The 20,418-nt window shown below is 38.7% G+C and overlaps 1 protein-coding gene across 9 annotated transcripts in view; it reads left to right on the forward strand.

Annotated features, from left to right (window-relative positions):
- Tfap-2 (transcription factor AP-2) overlaps positions 1–18,040 on the forward strand; it is a 217,713-nt gene extending 199,673 nt beyond the window's left edge. For all 9 annotated transcript variants that reach the window (XM_077411981.1, XM_077411978.1, XM_077411979.1 and 6 more), the window contains 4 exons: positions 4,886–5,004; positions 16,101–16,242; positions 16,640–16,811; positions 16,969–18,040. In XM_077411981.1, the coding sequence (XP_077268107.1) occupies positions 4,886–5,004; positions 16,101–16,242; positions 16,640–16,811; positions 16,969–17,103 (568 nt within the window). In that variant the 3' untranslated portion in view covers positions 17,104–18,040. The remainder of the gene's footprint in view (positions 1–4,885; positions 5,005–16,100; positions 16,243–16,639; positions 16,812–16,968) is intronic.
- Positions 18,041–20,418: the final 2,378 nt, after the last annotated feature.

Raw genomic sequence — 20,418 nt, forward strand, 5'->3', positions numbered from 1 at the left:
TAATTAGAATTATCATGAACGATTAAAAAAAGATTACGAATAACTGTTTAATAAGCTTCGTTGGGTCAGTGCTAATTCTGCATTATCAGTCATAAAATGCACGTTTAAAGGAAAGAGCACACCTTTCGCGAAATAAATGTTGCCTAACACACGCATTTCGCATATCCCGCGAACCGTTTCGCCGGAGTGACGGAGCGCGGCAAATCTTTCTTGTTCGCGGAGCGGACCGCTAATAAAGCGGACCGATCTATACCGCCGATGCAAATGAGACATTAATAACCCGTGCGGCTGCGAGTGTCAATTCCTCGGCGTGCGAGCGAGCGAGCGCGCCTCGAGGCGAGCGCGGCATCTCGCACCGGTCGCGACGTTATAATTCATTCGTTCGCATAGCGATCTGACCGATAATTACACGCGCGTTGGTCCGAGACTCGCCACCATAGATTCTCTCTCTTTCTCTCCTCTCCCCGTATCCTCCCTTTTGTCTCTCCCACCTAGGTCCAGGATCGTCGCTCGCAATACGCCGCGAGAGATCATCTCGCAAAGTTCGATCGCACCGTATCGTTGCCCTTGCCACGCACGTGTGTACGCGCAACGAGCGTTTTTGTTTTCACACTGACCGATTTTTGATCGCCCTGAGCTCCGTGTTTCGCAACGCACGCTTTCTCACGCGCACAAGTGTGCGCTCTATTTATTTTTATCTCATTGTACGTACGCGCGTCGGACTTGTACAAATCAGGTACCAGCGTCCTAGTGCCAATTGATAACGTCTACTAGGAATATCGTGGACTCGCTATCGAGTAATATAAAAGATTCGAATAAGCGGGTCGATAGCACTGTCAATTGACTAATTTGTTGCGAGGCGGGATAGGCAACACCCCAGGTAAATATAAAGCAAAGATGGATAAATACGAGTTATATTACAAAGGAAAAGCAAGAAACTCGTCGAAATAATATTACATCTAAATCGATAATATCAAAACATACGGAGGATCACGAAAAGAATAGAATTTTACTCAATTTGCAAATGTATTATCATATCTTTTGCAAGTTGTTATAGTAAAAAAAATGCACATTATATGCTCTGGATGCGTTCTTTCGTAATTTTTTCGTGTTTAATATATCCTGGGATGTTTGACTTTCCAACTTCGACGCGAAACAGCCTTTGGGCGCTCTATCGAATCTGAAATTTACCTGAGATTAACAAAACTCTCACCTGCTCCGTAAATTACTGTCGGACAGACTTCCACGATTGATCACCATCTGCTTGGAAGTCTGAAAATCACGCGCAAGGTCGATCAAGCTTGAGAACAAGGCTGACTTCCGCCGTAGGACAAAAGTTCTATATTGATCTAGAATTTATTTGTTCTGTTTTTCTTTACTGCAATTTATTCAGATTAAAAAAGACATTCTGCGTACATTGATTATTATGAGCTATAGTCATATGCTAATATAGTAGTTAAGTTTCACTTTTGCGACAAAAAACTAATGATGGCGTAGAGAATCTATCGCATATTCTCTCGGCGCGACTCTCATTAAATCTGTTAATCGTAGAAATACAGCGTCGGTCGATCAATCAATTTGTCGATCTAATTTATTTGCGCGAGCAACATTTCCGTATCACTTCCTCGATTGACTAAAAGACTTCGATAAAAAGAGGTACAAAACAGTTTTTTCAATCACATCAGAATGTTCTATTCAGATATATTATCTTAGCGTGACCAATTCGAGCAATTTATAAATTATAAAGCAAAGTTTAGTTATTTGGTTTTCATGATAGAAAAAGAGAAAAATTTAAAAATATAATATAATTAGTATTTTACTATTAATATTAATTTTTACTATTCGTTATTCCAAATCTATGAGAGACATATGACATATAATCTAGGTTAATTTTTAGTTAATGAGTGAAGAGTTCTAGAAAGTTAATAACGTAACGATATAATATTAACAATATTGAAATAAATATATCTTGTAAATATATATATATTTTAAATATATATTGTGTTTAAATGTTTATTTTTTAATATATTAAGTATAAAATCAGCAAGGAAGTATTGGAAACCTTGAATATTTCAGTAAATTACGTGCAACATTCCGCTCGCATATATGAATGCGTTATTCTTTATCGTCCGCTTTATTCTCGCGAAACGAACGACGGAGCTAGGATATTTGAATGATCCTTGATCATCAAGTCCTTTGGTTTTCCAACGTCGCGTGGCGTCAGTAGACGATTAACGATGCTAGACGTTCGAGGACGTCTCGAGCAATCAGAGGGAGCAAGGGATCCCACCATTCAAGATCTTCCTATCGGTGGAGTCGCCGAGGACGCCGAGGGTTGCGAATCTCTCGCGGAAACCCTCACGTAAAGGAGAACGATGCGTTTGAATGGGACGAGGATTCTTCTCGGGACAAATCTCCGGTAATGAGTCGCAGCATCGTTTTCGTCACGTACCGAGGAACGACAGCGATCGTTAAGTATCGAGAATTCGATCCGGTCACACGACCGCGGTCAATTACATTCGTCTGATTCGTCGAAATTCTTCCGCTCTGCGTCGGAACACGCGGAATCAGCCCGTGTCTGCTCGATCGTATGTAATCAATGACGATTATCATGTCGCTTGAATACAATTTCGAAATCTGCATGCATCGATATATGTATAGTTCGATTATGAGGTGTGAATTACTTTATATAAATTGCGACGAACGGAACTATAGACGGAAACTAGAGCGCATGTTGGAAACTTTCAGCAGTTCTGGCAGTTTAATATCCAATCTTGAGTTTTTTATTGTAATGTGCGATGGTTTAAATTAGAAGGAGAAAAATTATGAAACATGACGTTTGTTCGAACGACCGTTAATAATATAATTTAAATTAATTAAATTCTTAACAATTATATTAAGATGTTTTAACATATTACAAAGCTTTGCCTACATTTATAAATAAATAAAAGAATGCAATGTGACGATTTATATGTTCTGTATATATATTACAATGTACTCTTAAGACAAGGATGCTAAACTTTTATGTGTTCCCACATCTTTCAGATAAAAAGTACATAAAAACACGATCTTGGTCGCAGAGGTAATTAATATACAGAGATAATTAATCGCTCTCTTTTCAATTCTGTCCGAAAATGTATACAATATCGCCAAATAATAACACGGCAGAGTGCGATTCAGATAAAATAAAACGAGCGAAATGTAGAACGTAAATTCGGAGGACTGGTGGAGCCGATATTAAAAACCTGTAGCGGTAAAATGTATTAATTGCCGAGCGAGACGAAGATTACCGGGCGGACCGGGCAGCCGAACCGAACAAAGGTAGGCGATACGCGTTACCGTTATAACAGGCCAAGATGATGGATGGACAGGGTGTGTTAAGAAAAAAGTCCCTGCTACTATCGCGTTCCCGTTGATGTTCCACGAAAAAAATTTACTTCGCAGCTTCTTACTTCGCCGGTGGATTAACGACACAAAGTCGCTGTCCGGTTTGTAAAAGGATTAAAACGCAATTTTTGATGATGTCTCGATAGACTTCGTCTGAAAGAACACGTGAGACACATCCGATACACAACTCAACAGCTCAGTATGAAGTAAAAGAGGACGATTGAAATTTTTAGCATATAGAAGCATATATTTAATTAATAAAAGTTGTTTATTATTTATAGAATTTATATAAAAATATGTATTTATTCGATTACGATATTAATCAAACTACTTGCGTTATTCAATATCGAAAGGACGTACACATTGTCCTTGTATCCTTTATAATGAAGCTATTTCTAAAGATATTTAATATATGGAAATTTGCCAATACTTCTCATTTGTAACTTGAATTACGATTTTAGTCTTACAATTAATGTTAATCGCCATCAAACGCTCTTTGAAATAACGAATGAACGGCGCGTCTAATTAATCGAAATCTAATTACAGCGAAAAAGTCTTTACTTCTTTAATTAATCGTGAAACATAAACGTTTCAGCTTTACGATCGCACACGGGTCGCTACGTCGCCCAATGATTAACCCAGATACATGTGTCGGAGGAGACCATAAAAGTATTGATAAAAATTCTATTCGCCCGATGTGCTCACGCTTTTGCTTGAATAGCACACTCTGTGCGAGGAGCACAGTGCTTCTTTCTTTCAGGCTCGATCCTATACCGCAAAACGCACGTGCATGAACGGTACGAGCGCATCCTCGAGCGCGCGTCGAGCTTGCTCAATCGCCGATGACACACGTAGTCCGCGGATTATGCTAATCCTACCGTATTTCCCTCTCGTTGCCGCCGTTCCCTCTCGTCGCGCCACGATTTCATCTTTTTAGAGATCACGGCGAAATGATTAATGGAGGAGTTCCGTTTCGAAATTCTCACGCGCCGGAACGATCACGGCTCGAGACGTGGGCGTTCGCCGTGTGCCTGAACAAGTATTCGGTAGAGAACGGTAGAGAAATAATTGATCGATAAATATGACGATGGACCGATGAATCTCTTTTGTTTCGCGGCATACGTAAAATTCACGCACGAGAATAAATCAAATTAACGATCGTCTCGCTGACGTAATCGTGTCGGTTTGGGCTACGATGTCACTACACGAGAGCTTTAACTTTTGGCCGAGTTCTATACGATTTACATCAAATGTTAATTACATGAAATGTAGATGCAACATGTATAATTATTCTTCCAGGTAATGGGAAAATATACAAAAGATAATTGTACAAATATTTGAAAAAATTGTACACAAACACATGAGAGTCGAAATATTTAGATGACACTTACAATTATGCTTGTAATAATGCCATGAATTTTTCGTCGATAAAATGATGTTATTTAAATGATTGTTAGGAAAATATATGACCGGTATCATGCAAAAATATATTTTGCAGGGCGAAATCCAAAAACGGCGGGCGTCTGCTTAGGGAAAAGCTGGAAAAAATTGGTTTGAATCTGCCAGCCGGTAGAAGGAAGGCCGCCAACGTCACGCTCTTAACATCTTTAGTGGAAGGTGAGTGCTCTCATTTATTCCAAAAGTCCTAACGAACAAACTAATTAAAAAATTCATTTAAAAAACATGTAACGTTAGGAACCGATAAATCTAAAACATAACATGTATTACAGACTTAATAGTCTAGTAATAATTAAATATTAATATATTGCTATGATTAATGACTTTGCTAAGCAGATATGATCGCAGGTATATATACATACATTATACATGATCGTTTCTATTCCGGATTTTCAAGTTTTCAACATTACTTTTACATGCGAATTTTATGTACAAACTGCCGCTTTTACTAATGTGGTCAAAATGAAGATCCTTCCGCTTGAAATCGTGGAATTAGAATTTTATTCGTAAAAAAAGGCTGAGATTATATTTGAATCTTATTCATTTAACTTCATCTTGACCTTAACTTTTAACGGTACACTGATCCGAATAATAATTTAATAGATATTACGTTATAAGAAGAACGCCGTCCAAACGAGATTTCTTGACCACAGAAAAATTGCGTTTAAATCGTTAAACACGAATCGCTGCGCTTAAGAGAAAGCGCATTTTTCCACAACAGCTTGTATATATGTTTAAAATAGTGACCGGTGCAAATTACTTCCTATTACCTATATATTGTAAGTTGACAGACATTACGTTTGTCAGGCAAAGCAGTATTAAGGTTGCTTGTGAACTACACAACATCCTCATAAAGTCTATTACATCTTAGAGCAGGTACAGCATACGCTCGTCCCATAAAGCGCCCCGATGAAATCATCTCTGTGAAATAACGCGAACGTAAAACCTCTTTCCTACACGGTAATGGTGGATGTGTCCTTTTTCCTCACCGGTAATCGTTTTCCTCATTAGCAACATTGATCATATCCGGTACGAACGGCAAAAACGTATACAATCAGACGAAAAGCTTCATAGGTAAGGTATATTATCCTAGTGCCACAATACGGTCGCAATATTTATACGCAATTTGTACATTCCATGCATTAATATCCGTGTAACGATAAGCTAGGGATATCGGTAACATTTTTGCAAAAAGAATATTGGAAACGTTCATGTGGCAGAACATACTTTTGTCAATTAACTTGCTATATATTTCAAAGAAAAAATATGAAGATATTGTAAAATGCATCCTTCGATGAATTTAAGATTAATTTTTTTCGTAGTAAAAGTTTAGTGGAAGGACATTATTTAATTTGTAACAGCTTGATAATTTAAGAGACGCAGTAAAGTGAATTTTTTTCAAATTATAAAAAAAACGAGATTTTATATATTGAACATTTGTATGCGTTATATGACATATTTGCGAAATTATAAAAAATTTTTAAATATTGACAGAGTCACTTGCAATGCAAAAAGTTTCTTAATATATATATATATATATATATATATATTAAATTAATATCATTATTCATTTAGTTATATTTTATTAATGTATTTTTCATTGCAAATTAATAGAAATCACACTTTTAATTTATTTAGCCCAGTTATAGATTATATATATATATATATGAATAAAACATATTTGTTGTGTAAACTTTTTGCGGGATTCTTTAAATTACTAATTAGAATCGATGACGGGCGGACGACGCATTAGCGATTGTAACCGTAATCACGCGTTTTCCCAGCGATTTATCGCGAGCGATAAATGTAACGCTTTCCGATTTACTGCCGCCGTAATTTGCAGAAGGTTACCTCTTCGCACTCACGTCTTTGCTTTTACCTCCCTTCTCCGCCGTGACTCCGAAGAATTACATTCCTCGCGACGCCCACTTGTCTCGTAGGGCATAGTGATGAAATCATCTCTTCGGAATAACGTGCGCGCATCAAGGCGAATTTACACGGTCTACGCTTGATGATCGTCCTGAATGAGTCATTTAAACGGCTGAATGGATTTTTGTTTAGACACGCGGCACCGATCCCAAAGCCTCGCAAGACCGAACAACCGGCAAACAAAGTACTACAAGAAAATAAACTTTAAGGATCTATCATCTGTATCTCACATTTAGTGCGAACGTTTAATTCGAGAGACTTTATTTTTGTCTGCGTTATATAGTATAAATTTATTTATATTTAATTCATTAAAGAGTAATTTGTTGTCTTTGCAATCGTTCAGCTTTCGATTATAATGATTAACACTAGAACTACCGATGATTAATTTCTACTATTTAAGTATTGATGTTTGATTACTTGAAGTAAATATATATATTGAATTACATATATATTGAAATATATACATATATATATAGAATATTATAAATTGAAAAAAAAATGAAGGGAAAAAGTAAAGTAATCAACTTAATAATTTAAATATTGCAACATAAGTCACGGAAAATTTGAGAAAATGCACCGTCATAAATTTAAGTATTTTTTTTTTTTTAATTAATAATTATTTTGACTGCTTTGTTCTAGTTTTACTGTTAATTCTGAGAACGAAACTAGAGAAGCGGTACCACCTTCTTCATTCTTGCCTTTTCCATCTGATTCATCGCGCTTTCATTTCTGAATGATTCTCTCGGATGATTACCAAGAGCGAACCACGTAAACTCAGCTTTAGAGACATCGCCTTCGTTCTTCCGCGTTATGAGAGTAACAACGAGAGTAAGCTCTTTGCACCGGATAGAGGACATGCGGTTCTCTAATCAGAGAAAGAAAGAGAGGAGGAGAAAGAGGGAGGAACTCCTACGGGATATCCCATCTGCGCGAGAGAGCGCTTAATATAACGAGCGCGCAACAAATGCGTTTGCGCGCGTACAATCGCCATCCCGCACCTCCGCCAGCAGCGCCCTAATGACGCGCCTGGAAGTTTGTTAGAGTGTTGGCACGGACGTTGATTATAATTTATGGTCGGCGGGGCTTCCATAAAACATCGGCCGTGCGTTTCTTTCCGAGGCGCGGCGTGAGACGACGGCCACGCGCGACTGTAAACTCCTTGACTGGAGAACCCAGAGAGATTCGAGAGTACACTTTGTCAGGATGCAACGATCAAAACACGTTCAAAATTCTTAAAAAAAATGTCGGAATTGTTCTCTCCAAAAAAAAATACCAAATTTAAAGAAAGTTATTAGCTTATGGGAACTTGAGAAATCTCCGTCTTCGTTTATTACATATGTATACATAGTAATGAGATTCTCATCTGGAACAAACGCCTTGACCAATTGTGCTACTTTCTTACATCGAAGCAATTCACACACCTATTTTATTTTACCGATAACTTATGGCGGTTATTAATTCTGGTTTCTCGAGCAATTTTTCATACGACTTTTTATTAATCTTTTTAAAATCTTTTCGATATATTCTCACAAGCGTGTATTTGGAAAAAAATATATTTGGCACTTCATATATCGCCCGAACCGTGAATCTTGCGCAACATGAATATTTATATCTCGAATAAAGATACGACGCGACGTGTCTAAATCTCCAGTAAATATAAAACTCGATGCAGTGAGTCGATTAGCATTTTGCGATGTATAAATTCAAGATCGTTGCAAGATAATAAATCATATTGTTTCGTTGTATCTGTCGTGCCGGCGGCCGTGTTATTGTCGTACCGTCGTATTGTTGTGGTAAAGTACGCGTAAGTCGACTTATCGATTGATACCTATCATTAGCTGTTGAACAAACTAAACATTATCGATACACGTTTTAATGATGTCGCAGCGCATTTATCTCGCGGATTGGAAATTAATAACAGCCGCGATAAAGCAAAACTGAATGACCATTCCCCGAATTCCCATCATACCAAGCGTTTCCGTATTTAAAAAGAGTAAAAAGTATAAAAAAATAAAATAGAAAAAGCTAATTTATCGCGTCCATCGACGTGGCTCGTTAATCTCGTCTTTCCGATCAATAATTCAGTTGACCGCGCCGAGAAAGAACCTCAAATACGCGTATAATTACCATTTGCATATACGGATAATTTCGTGTGCGAGTCTGCCGGGAGATTAGGACGATCGCTGTTATTAAGCGATCGGAAATCACGCGTAATGTATCCGTAAACATATAAATTTGCGACAGCTTTGCGGCGATCCCGTTTCTTAATTGATACCTGGGCCTCTATCGCGCTTTAATGACAGGGAAGATTTTCCAACGAAATATAGATTCGAGTAATGAACTTACGACAGCGCTCGCGATATTCTTTTTACGCGATCTAGCGCGCGGTATACATCAACTCGACGCGAGAGTCTCGTGTTTTAGGTTTACACGTAAGACCAACGCGCAATGTTCTATGAACAATACAGCGGCGGCAGTGTTTACAGTTTATTTGCTCTAATTCGTAATCTATCGCGTGTGACCAAAAAAAAAACAGATAGATTAAGTATATCGATTTCGGTACGTACATTAAGAACAATTCACACTATAAATTTATTCGATCAAAGAGAAAAACAGTCGCTTTTTTCGTTACATCATTTTTTTTACAATTTACATTGAAAATTTGCAACGTTAATTGATTTGGACAAAAAAAAACAGAGAGTCACAGATATTTATATTTTATCGTCCTTATCCGTCGCAAGAACCAATATATCTTTCGTGTTTAATATTCCCGTCCATGTCGCGTAAAGTGATAATAATTGCTTGAGATAAAAAGAATGAACTCTGACCGATATATAGTGAACCAATAAATCAGGTTAATGGATTCTAGAGTGTATTTTCTTATTTCTCGTTCTGCTTACGTCAATTCTCTATTTGCAAATCACTGTTGCAACGCCGATTCCTATACCTTAGAGTCTGCTAGCCGATCTGTGAGAAAAAGATGATTGGATATACACGTGCTTCGCGGTTTTTGCGTTATTCTAATTATATGTATATTTGCGTACAGAGTAAAATGAGAAAACTGTCATAACACGCGCAAAAAAAGTGATATATCTTGAAATAAATTAATGTATAATTCCTGTTAACGTGACAATTGCTACGCAACGATTCGTCTAATTAGAACCTCATTCTTCAACTGAAAGAATACCGATGCGTGCGTACGGGGAATGTTGTCAAAGACGCACTTACAGAGTAAAAAGCGAAAGTGTGGGAAACTGTGCGCGACGCACGTAGGTGTGTAGTATACTCATGTTCGTACGTATATTTGTCGCCTATGGCTGCGTAATTCATACGTAAATTCGCGCCCGATCGCCGCGGTGACACAACTTGAGCTCTCATGCTCAAAGAGGTATAAGCGAGTCTCTTAAAGGCTGTAAAAGTAATAGAGACGAGACATTTTACTGCGGCTCCAAATAGTATATCCGAAAAGTAGGTAATGACATACTTTAGGTAAACATTCAACAGTAAAAATAAACATAAAATAATAATAAAACGGGTAAAGTATATCTAATTTCGGACTTCTATTATCCTTATAAAAAACGAGATTATCCTAGATTCAAAATATTCTAAATTGATCATCATTGAGATTACTTAATTACGTATATAAAATTACCGTTAGATATTTATTATAATTATTTATATTTAATTGGCCATCACATGTTTACTTAATTTTATATTTGATAGTTTGATTTGATTTTGTGTTTAATATAATTGTACAGTTACGTTTTACGTCCGGAGGATCTCCGCGTCGTTAATCGGTTGATCTCCGGTAATATAACGTATAGTGCAAAATTTTAGAAGGCTAGGGCAACGTGTAATTCAGAGTTACATCAGTATAACGTACACGGGGGTCGAGGAATGCGTATTTTAGACGCGTTATACGCCTGTACACGTCGACCGCAGCCGACTCGTTGCGAAGTTTTAACCGGTATGAGAAACCGCAAGGGGGGGGGGTATATCGGAACACGACGATCTCGTGGTACGCGGAAGTGAATTCCCGAAATCCTTCTCGCAGGTTCGATTATCAGGACGTATAATGGAACGTGATTTGCGGTCTCGAAGGCCGAGATGGAGCGCATCATATTGGCTATCGTTGTAACAGAGCTCAGAGACGAATAAGGCTGTTCTATCGCCGCGCACTGGCCCTGCTTCGGAACGGCAAGCAAATTTCTACGAGCATCGCCCCGACGATTCGAACGATCGTTCGATGAGACTCGTTATGGAAGAATATTTACTGCAAGCGAAAATAGAGAAATCAGGTTGCGCCAAGCGCGATCAGTGCATTCCTTCTTACTTTATTTATAATATTATTAAATATATTATTAAATATCAAGAGCAGTTTTTACAATCCACGTTAATTTTTTGCACTTTGTAGCTTTAAAAGATTATTATTTCTTATTCGTAGTAAGAACGGATATGATATTCAATGTGGGAGAGGAGAAGTTTAACAAAAATTCTCTCGTTCGACAGCTCAGTTTCTCTCATCTTTTTTTTTTTAGAACCTTAGGAATTGGCGTTGCCAATAAAAATTTTACTGAATCAATCAACAAAATCGGACAGATTCGAGCATAATCATATACGTCAGCACGTGCTGCTGGCAAGAAATAAAAGATGTAATTATTCAGCCGTGTAATTAAGCGCATTTTCCCGACCGATCTTCTTGCTGCGCCATCGCGCGTCAATTGCACAGCTTTTGATCGGCTATCTATTGATTCGCGACCGACATACACGGTGAAGTCGTCAGGCAGCACCGGCCGCGTTCATCACGCACAATTCGCGCGAGTCACGTTACCCTCTCGTTCTCGTTCTCGTTTGCTCGCGCACCGCTAATCTGGATCTCCCATCTGAGCGAGCTCCCTTAGCGGCAATCTGCGGCGTGCGGTCTGCGAGTCCCTTCGTTTTATTGAGTCATATTCCCTCGTACTCGATAAGCCGGACATTCCTTCGCGTCGCGCCGCCGATTCGGGTGCGATTAACGATAATGTTAAAGCACTGTGCGCTGTAATATTTTACTTCGGCAACATAACGATTTGCATTGCGTAATTTATGTTACGTCAATGACAAAATGTTAATGAATTTCTAATTAATAGATTTTTGTAAAGTTTGTTCTACATATATTAAAGCAGCACGTGTGCCATTATATATATATGATTAATTCAAATGGCATATATAAAATGATTAACTTTTTGTATCTCATGATACCTATCAGACACTCGCTTTCTTTTAGTCTATCGGGGATTAATTAATACAGGATAAAATTTATGACATACCTAATACGGGAGAAAACTTACGAAAATTGTTTAAAAAGTCATTAACATTCCGCGCCAAGCCGACATTGCAGCTGTCTGCTTGCCAAGAGAATCTCTCAAAGAAGTTCAAGGTACAATGTGATAAAATGCAAGACATACATTCGCATTTGCGATCATAATCGTAAACGTTTCGCAGCGCATGCATATTGGTAAGGTACAGACACGCTAATTTACTTAAAAGAGATTAGAAGAAGGAGAGATACGACACGGGGGGGGGGGAGATATGCAAATCCGCGCGGAAGAGCTGCGCCCGTGGCAGGCTAAAGCGTAACCGAAACGACCTGTTGCACCTCGCGCAAGAGGGTAGAGGGGCGAGGGGGGGGGGTGGAAATTTGCACCACGTCCGACGATGTCGATAAGATCGCCGATAGTTAACTTACTGTCGGTTTTGCGCGCCTAATACGAGAATTCCGTAGAAAACGGCGAAAACACACGTTCGGCATCCACGTCGATAAATATCGCACGAAACTATATTATATAACCCGCTCGACGTCCCACATCGTGGGATACTCGTTTCTAGCTGAAAAGATCCTTTCTTTGCCTAGGAGATAGTCTCCTTTCTAGCTTCGTCGGGGAGTTTTTATTTTATTTTATCGAGTTTGTATCGACAAAGTGATTGAGATCAGAACAGGGAATCAAGAGAGATCTTCTCTTACAGAAAATTTTCTCGATTATTTCGAATACGCATGTCTGCATTGCGTCGCAACGAAGTAAGTATTAAGGGGGAAAAAATAAGATATTTTGCCACCTTTGAGTTAGTTAATGCAAAACGAAGATAAAGTTTCAACAAAGTCATGCATCTTTCCGATAGCTAACGATGCGTGCGTCAGAAGTTTTCAATCACGCCTCCCTTTTTTTCTTTTCTTTTTCATGTCACTAAACCGGAACACAAATTTATATTAGTCATCTACGATAACAGTTTTCAAAACATGTAAATATCCTTATTATAAGCTCTATACTCTTACATTCATTCGCCAAGTGCGTTTGTCACGCCACGGTTAAGTGATTAGATGCATTAGACACGAGTAACCGAGCGATTTGCAATTTCGATGGAAAATAAAAATGTTACATCCGTTCTTATTGAATACATTGAGCGAAGACATGTGGGATTACGTAAAATCAGTGCAATGCGAGCGGCAACAACGTTACATATGCAACATTGTGTAACGTTAAACAACGCAAAACATCGACAATTTCAAACTACTTACATGCTTTTCATAGCTGCGTTAGCAGTATCTCGTTTCGCTTAATGCGTCTGCTCGCTACGCATTTTCTCTCTCTCTCTCTCTCTCTCTCTCTCTCTCTCTCTCTCTCTCTCTCTCTCTCGTCGCAACTGCAGTAAAAACTTTACTACACAAAGCATTACGACAGGTCCGGCATAAACACGTAGGATCAATGACGCGCGGTCTATTAAAATAACGATGGTTGCGACCGCACGAACTGTAATTTATGTCACATAAAATAGAAAAACGACGTATGTACGCAAAGTGCAGTCCAAATTATATATATGTAGCAGCGGCCCGACATTCGAAATCTGCATATGCTGTCGTTGAAAACAATTACGGCGCACTCACCTCTTTCGCGTATTAAACGGACGTGTTCAAACGCATTACGAAAACGTAAATAATAATTATAAATATAGCAAGATGCGATGTACGTGGGGAAGATGAGCATCCCGGCTTAAACATGTGCAATTCATTTATATTTTTTATCTCATTTCTGTGATAATAAAATAAGAATCATAGGACATATATTTTTTATTCCAGAGCAGATTTATTTACGCTATAATCGTGAAGCTATAACGAGGCAAGCGTTATATGTCTCCCAAAGAACTGAAACTTCGTTACTCTCGAGAACTCGCTGTTCCATTACTGTCTATCGTACTTTGTTCCGTCCTAATAGATATATACGTATAATCATAAAAATCCCCAGATACAATTAAATTCATTTTACGTCGTTACAAATGAGCTTCCACTTGTTCTACCCGTAGAACGGCTGATATAGTAACAATCTGTACGACTGAAGGCAATAAACATCGCATACTTTCACATGTACCGATACGACGATTAAATTTTATGAGATCCATGGTATTTTCAATCGTGTTGTCGCGCAACCTAAGTGTAACGCATTAAAACGAAAAAAAAAAAAAGAGAATATTCCAAATACGACTTCTGCGGTGATCTAGGTGGTTGCCCAGGGCTACGGCGCGTGCAAGATCCTGTGCGCGGCCATTACATCGAAATTAGAAGGCTGTCAATCATGCGTACGACGCGGTCTTGCTAAAATCCCATTATTTCCCGCATCCGAAATTGGGCCGGCACTTAGAACGCCATTAGATGGCTATTAATATGTGAGAATTTCCGCAAATATGCAGGACCATTGCTAACTGCGACCGTTCACGTGTCGGCCGTCGCTCGTGTAACAAAGAATTCGCGCGTGTAAGGATCCTCGTGTGCGAAACCTTTGCTTCTTCAAAGTCTGAATTAAGCGACAACTTGAAATCTCGCTGCATGTTCGCAGGTATCCCTGTAGGGGACGTCCCTAAAGGTGCATTGCAATTCATTAAATTTTGAACCAGTTAAGATTTTTTTCAGTGTAAATTGATATCAAACATCGTGAAATCAAATCGCAAACACAAATTTGAAACTAAAAAGAACCCAACTCTCGTTCTTATTATAAAAAAAAGACAACTTCTAGTTGAGACTTTAAAAAATGTTAAGTTTTCATATAAAAATGATTTAATTGCTATTAACAAGGTCGCGACAGAATTTCGCCAGTTCTTCACGTTCTCCAAACGAGCACGAGGTGTGCGCTTATCTCCGCGTACAAGTATTTCTGTTTTCGGTTATGAAGAGGAAAAAAAGGAAGCGTGGGCAAGATTGCGAAATTGGATAATTCGTTAACTGCAGGTGGCTTTGTCCGTTTGTAAGTCCGCGTTTCCGATCTCGTGGGTGATACACGCGACAGTATACCTGCAGGTGGCTTTGCTTGGTTTATCGATAATAGCGCCCAGCAGGTCTACTTCCAGCTTGTGCATGAGAGACCGTACTTGCATACACACATATACATACATGTAGCTACCTAATTACCTTCCATCACACTGAGAGAGAGAGAGAGAGAAGTTGCGAGGAATGCGCTACAGAAGGGTGGTCGAAAAAGGGGAAGGCGGCGTGCACGTTGAAGATAATGCGCGTTTCATTAACTGTAATTAGTTAATTTCGCTTTGCCTGTAGCATCGAGGACATCCGAAGATTCATTCCAACGAATCCGCTTATAATTTCTCAATGGATTTTTTTGAGTGGACTCCATGTTTAGCGTTTAGCTTGCGTCTTTTGCGAAAAATAATCTGATCAAACTATAGAGAGAGCTTTTCATCCGATTATCGATAATTGTAAATCTGTAAAGCTGGAGATCTATTATTGAGTGACGGGATTCTATAAATCTTCCTGCTTGTGAATTTGGCAAGATGCCTATCATAAAATTGAAATATGATGGACAGTGTTTCGCAAATCAAATAAAACGTCGTGATCGTTTTAATAGCCAACATTTTATGGAGGATTATGTTGCAAGTTTGGAATTTCAATGTTACATATCTTAGGAAACCAATTAGAAAGTCATGGTCAAGGCGGGAAGGAACTCAAGTTGAAATTCTATTAAAATAAATTTTTATAAAGCATGAGGAACAGCGTGTTGTTCATCAAAAGTATATTTTATGGATTATCGACAATTATAGGTCTGTAAATCTGAGGATCTATCATCGAATGTGAGACGAGGTTCTCTGAAACTTCCTACTTGCGAATTTGGCAAGACGCCCATCATAAACTCGAGTTGAACTATTCGGAAATACGATGGACAGCGTTTCGCAAGTCAAATAAAACTCCGCGATCGTTTTCATCGTCCGTTACGCATACTCGTGCGTAGCGAGTTTACATAATGGCATCACGCGCATATTACACGTGAATATTTTATTCTTTTCAGGAGAAGCCATTCACCTTGCCAGAGACTTCGGTTACGTTTGCGAAACCGAATTCCCCGCGAAGCAAGTCGCCGAGTACCTCAGTCGGCAGCATTGCGAACCGCAAGACTCCTACAGGAGAAAAGAACTTCTTCATGCCACCAAGTAAGCATAAACACTAGACACTCTCCTCAAGAGTAAGAGTTTGAACCGTCCGTCATTTTTAAGTTAACTACGCTGCGCTCTTCAAAAGCATTAAATATTATTATTACTATAATAAGTGAATCTGTAAAATAAATAATAATAAAATTCTTTCGCTAGTCTGAAATGGTCGATCATAAAAAATTGTCTAACAGAGTGTCGAAACTCTTATTTGAAGTACGACACGTCATCCGACGCTATTCTAGCATCGATATGATAATTAGTCGTATAATAATTAGTAATTCATTTAAGTATTAATATTTATTAAATGTTAATAATATCGGCTTCGACAAAAAGCACATTCCTCGCATTGTCACGGCAAGAACCGCGCGATTGACTTTTGCGACTTCGCTGTTTCCAGACAAATCACCAAAGAGCTGATGGATCTTCTGAATCAGGACAGATCGCCGCTCTGCAATACGCGGCCGCAACATATCCTCGATCCCAGTATACAGAGACATCTCACCCATTTTTCTCTCATATCACACGGATTCGGAAGTCCTGCGATCGTGGCCGCTTTAACGGCCATACAGGTAATGAGACGATGAGAAGTTATTTTTTGTCTATACCACCGTTTTTTCTCTTCTTGCGATTTCAAGCATTTATATGAGAAGAAATTGAAGTCTCTTCTCTAAAGATTCTCACTTAAAAATACGGCTCCACTGAAAGCTTTTACGGTTCCCCTTGCAGAAGTTCCTAAGCGAGTCTTTGAATCATCTGGAGAAGATGTATCCCGGGAACGGTAGCGGCGTGACGAGCAGTCAACAGTCGAATCTCGACTCGAAGAGCAAGGACGGCGCGCTGATGAACGACATGAAGAAGTGACGCACAGAAGACCCGCCTACCTCGAACGTGGTCACGTCTATCAGGCACTCCTGGCCATACAACTGAGCTTCCGTGCGTCCATCGCTCTTGCGGAAAGCTCGCAGTGGACCACTGAGAAACGCGTACGCGCATACACGCGCTCGCGGACGCGTCGCACTCGCTGCTGGCACTCGCGTGCGACGTGCCGCGTCCCCACCGTGTACGCCGAGGTTGGCTGGTCGTAAGCTTCCGTAGGCAATTCCACACGCAGGCTGCGTGATACGTGCGAAAAATGTGCAATCAGGGATAGTCGATGAATAGAAAACGGGAGGAGAGAAAAATTCTCATTTCGTAACTGAGCCCCGGGAAGCCGAATACCGACGGGCTCGACTCTTTGTCGCTGGTCGCCTTTGGTATAGATTCTATTCGTTTTGTACGTTATCTTGAAAATGTCTAATTGTAAGAATGTCTCGGAGACCTTTCTGCCTATGAAAATCTTCAGGACCTTCCCTCGTCAACCTGCATCTGCGCGATTAAATTATTATCGATCTTACAAAAAGTTGGAAATAGTTTCTGTATGCAGTGAATATATATTTATTTTAAATATGCATCACGCCATAGAACAAAAGAAGTTAAATTTACATATCTTATGAATGTCCAATAGATATTCTTAAACATTCTCAAGAAAATAGTACACATATTCTTTAAAGTGCAATTAATATATTCTATAATTGATGATTCTTGATTTTTTCTCTCTTAGAAATGTTGTATCGAAATTTTGATACATAATTTGTGTTTATAAGCAATCTCTTTACGATAGAAATACAGTAAAAAATCGTGTTAATCAATATTTAAAAACACGAATATCACAGGAAAATAGATATCTGAGAATATCTGTTGGATATTTTTGTTATATGGAAATACATTAATGTTGTATACTTTTGCATCTAGATCTTCTTAAGAAAAAAAAAAGTATTATTTCAAAAACTTTGTCTAGTTCAATACATCAGTGTACGATAATTTTACTTGGGAGGGGACGAACATTACAAATACAAATAATTTACCGTCTTCTTAAAGAAGGCATTCCGCGAGATCAGAATCAAAGGTATACAGCTACGATTTTTTGCAAACATTTATATAATCCGCCCTTTATCCCACCGATTCGCCGCAAATATGACAGATCGAATTTTTTAAAGAGCGATTCGATAATGCGTAAATCACATCCGTCACATCAAGTCATCGTTTCGCGTACTTTTGAACATGAGGCCAGTGAAGTTCACTGAGAAGAAAGGTTAATAAAGTTCATTAAACGGAAAACTAACGATAACGAAGGTGCTCACCTTCTATTTTAGCTCTTCATCATTATCGCATGTATTAATCACTCTAATTTTATTAAATATAACAGGATGATGTGAATAAAAATCTTTGGTTTTCCTTATTCGGTTAGTAAATTTGAAATTATACGAAATTATTATTTGTACAGAAACTGTAACACGACATAGTAACGGGTGTGATAAAAAAGTACGACAGATACGAACATATGAAATCCTAATTGATTCCCTTGCGACGTTATTCTTCGTTTTTACTGAAAATTTCACGCAAGAAAATTTGTGATTTGTGGAGAGATCCGATAATAATCGTGAAATATTTATGATAGTCGGAAAATGCGAAAAACTTAGTGCAATCATTAATATTAATTCAACAAATTATTAGTATTACTGTCTCCTGTAACTTGTAATTCAATCGTCTACAATTTATAATTATTAATAAGCAATCCGCAAGGAAGATAAAAAATTCGCAGATCGTTTTAAATTATAAAAAAAACATTAATTAAGAAAGAACAAAAACAATCGAGATTTACTTCTTTCTCTTTTAATATATGTTTTGGATTATTTTATGATTTATGGAATAATTTTAGATAACTTTTTTATTAGTAAAGCTGTGCTTCCATCAATGAGACTTACCTGGACCAACAATTCTTTACCGTGTAATCAGAAGCGGTCGTGTACGAGTATCAAAGTGCAACTTAGTCCTCGGTAACCGATCAGTTTAGTCACCTCTACTGATATTAATCATAATGGGACATCGTGCGATTAGCCACAAGCGAGGATTCTGCCTTTGATAGGTGCACACTCGCGTGATAGTCAGGAACGACGTTAAGTCCAGGGAATCGCCAAAATTGAAGTCCTTCTGACGAGATTATATCCTTCCCTAAACGTTTCATCGGAAAATGAGTAATGTCATTAATTCAACAAATTATTTGCAAATTTTTCTACAATATTTTTGTTCTATTTATTAATCGACAGAAAGAATTATTATCGTTTAAAAATAAGAACCATCAGCATCACGCTTGTCAACGATTAAATTCTCCTCCGAAGAGACTGCACTCAAGGCTATTCCCCAGGGCCATTATCGTGCCAATGCGAAACTTGCCATTAAAAAGATGTGCCAATTATCGATATCGTGTTATTAACGTAAGCGACTGGCGGCTAAGGAAACCGGACGCAGAGGGAAAGCGGTAACAGCGCGACGAAAAAGCGCTTCCTCGAGCACGCGAATGACACGCGCGTAACGAAACGGAAGTCTTCTCGGGAGCGACGCGCGAACACGCTCGTCGGCCGCATTTCGCCGTCGTGACTCGCCAGTCACGAGATATTGTATGAAGTACAATACCAGGTGAACCTGAGACATATCTAACTTTGTAATTAAATCTTAGGCGTATATATATAAATATATATATAAATATATATATATAAATGTAAGATTAAATAAAGCGGGAAAGACGAGGAAGACGAGAATCAAGAGAAGAAAGAGGAAGAAGAGGCGACCTTGAACACCAGGCGTCTCGCGTCGTCGCGGATTATGTACAGAATATTTGAATCTTTCTTGTGATATAATCGTACACATTACTAAGGTGTAAACCGATAACAAAAAATACACTATAGATTCCATGTTTTTTCATAGAAATGAAGTACTAGCAGGGTGGTCGCGCAGCATGAGAGACTGGCTCGTTGCCGTAGGAACCATACCACGAAGACACACGTCTTCTCTTGGTGTTAGAGGCGGCTCTAGGACTGGCAAAGCTTTTAGGGAAAAAAAAAAACTCATACTGCTGTGCTGCCAGACCTAATGTGACATTCTTCACACTGAGGATGAGTCTTCTCGAAAGGATCTCACCTCTTTATATTTACATTCTTACATTTTACACGAGTTGTTGGATACCTTAAGAAGATTTCTCGTGTAAGCGAATTCCTCGAATACTCATATGGGACTTGTATAGCTTCTCGCGTAGCTTGTCCTTACGGTGGAGCCGCCTCTGCACTACGCAAAGCGTAA

This window comes from Temnothorax americanus, unplaced genomic scaffold (assembly GCF_048541705.1).
Source record: "Temnothorax americanus isolate GAGA-0224 unplaced genomic scaffold, ASM4854170v1 Scaffold3, whole genome shotgun sequence".
Taxonomy (NCBI): domain Eukaryota; kingdom Metazoa; phylum Arthropoda; class Insecta; order Hymenoptera; family Formicidae; genus Temnothorax; species Temnothorax americanus.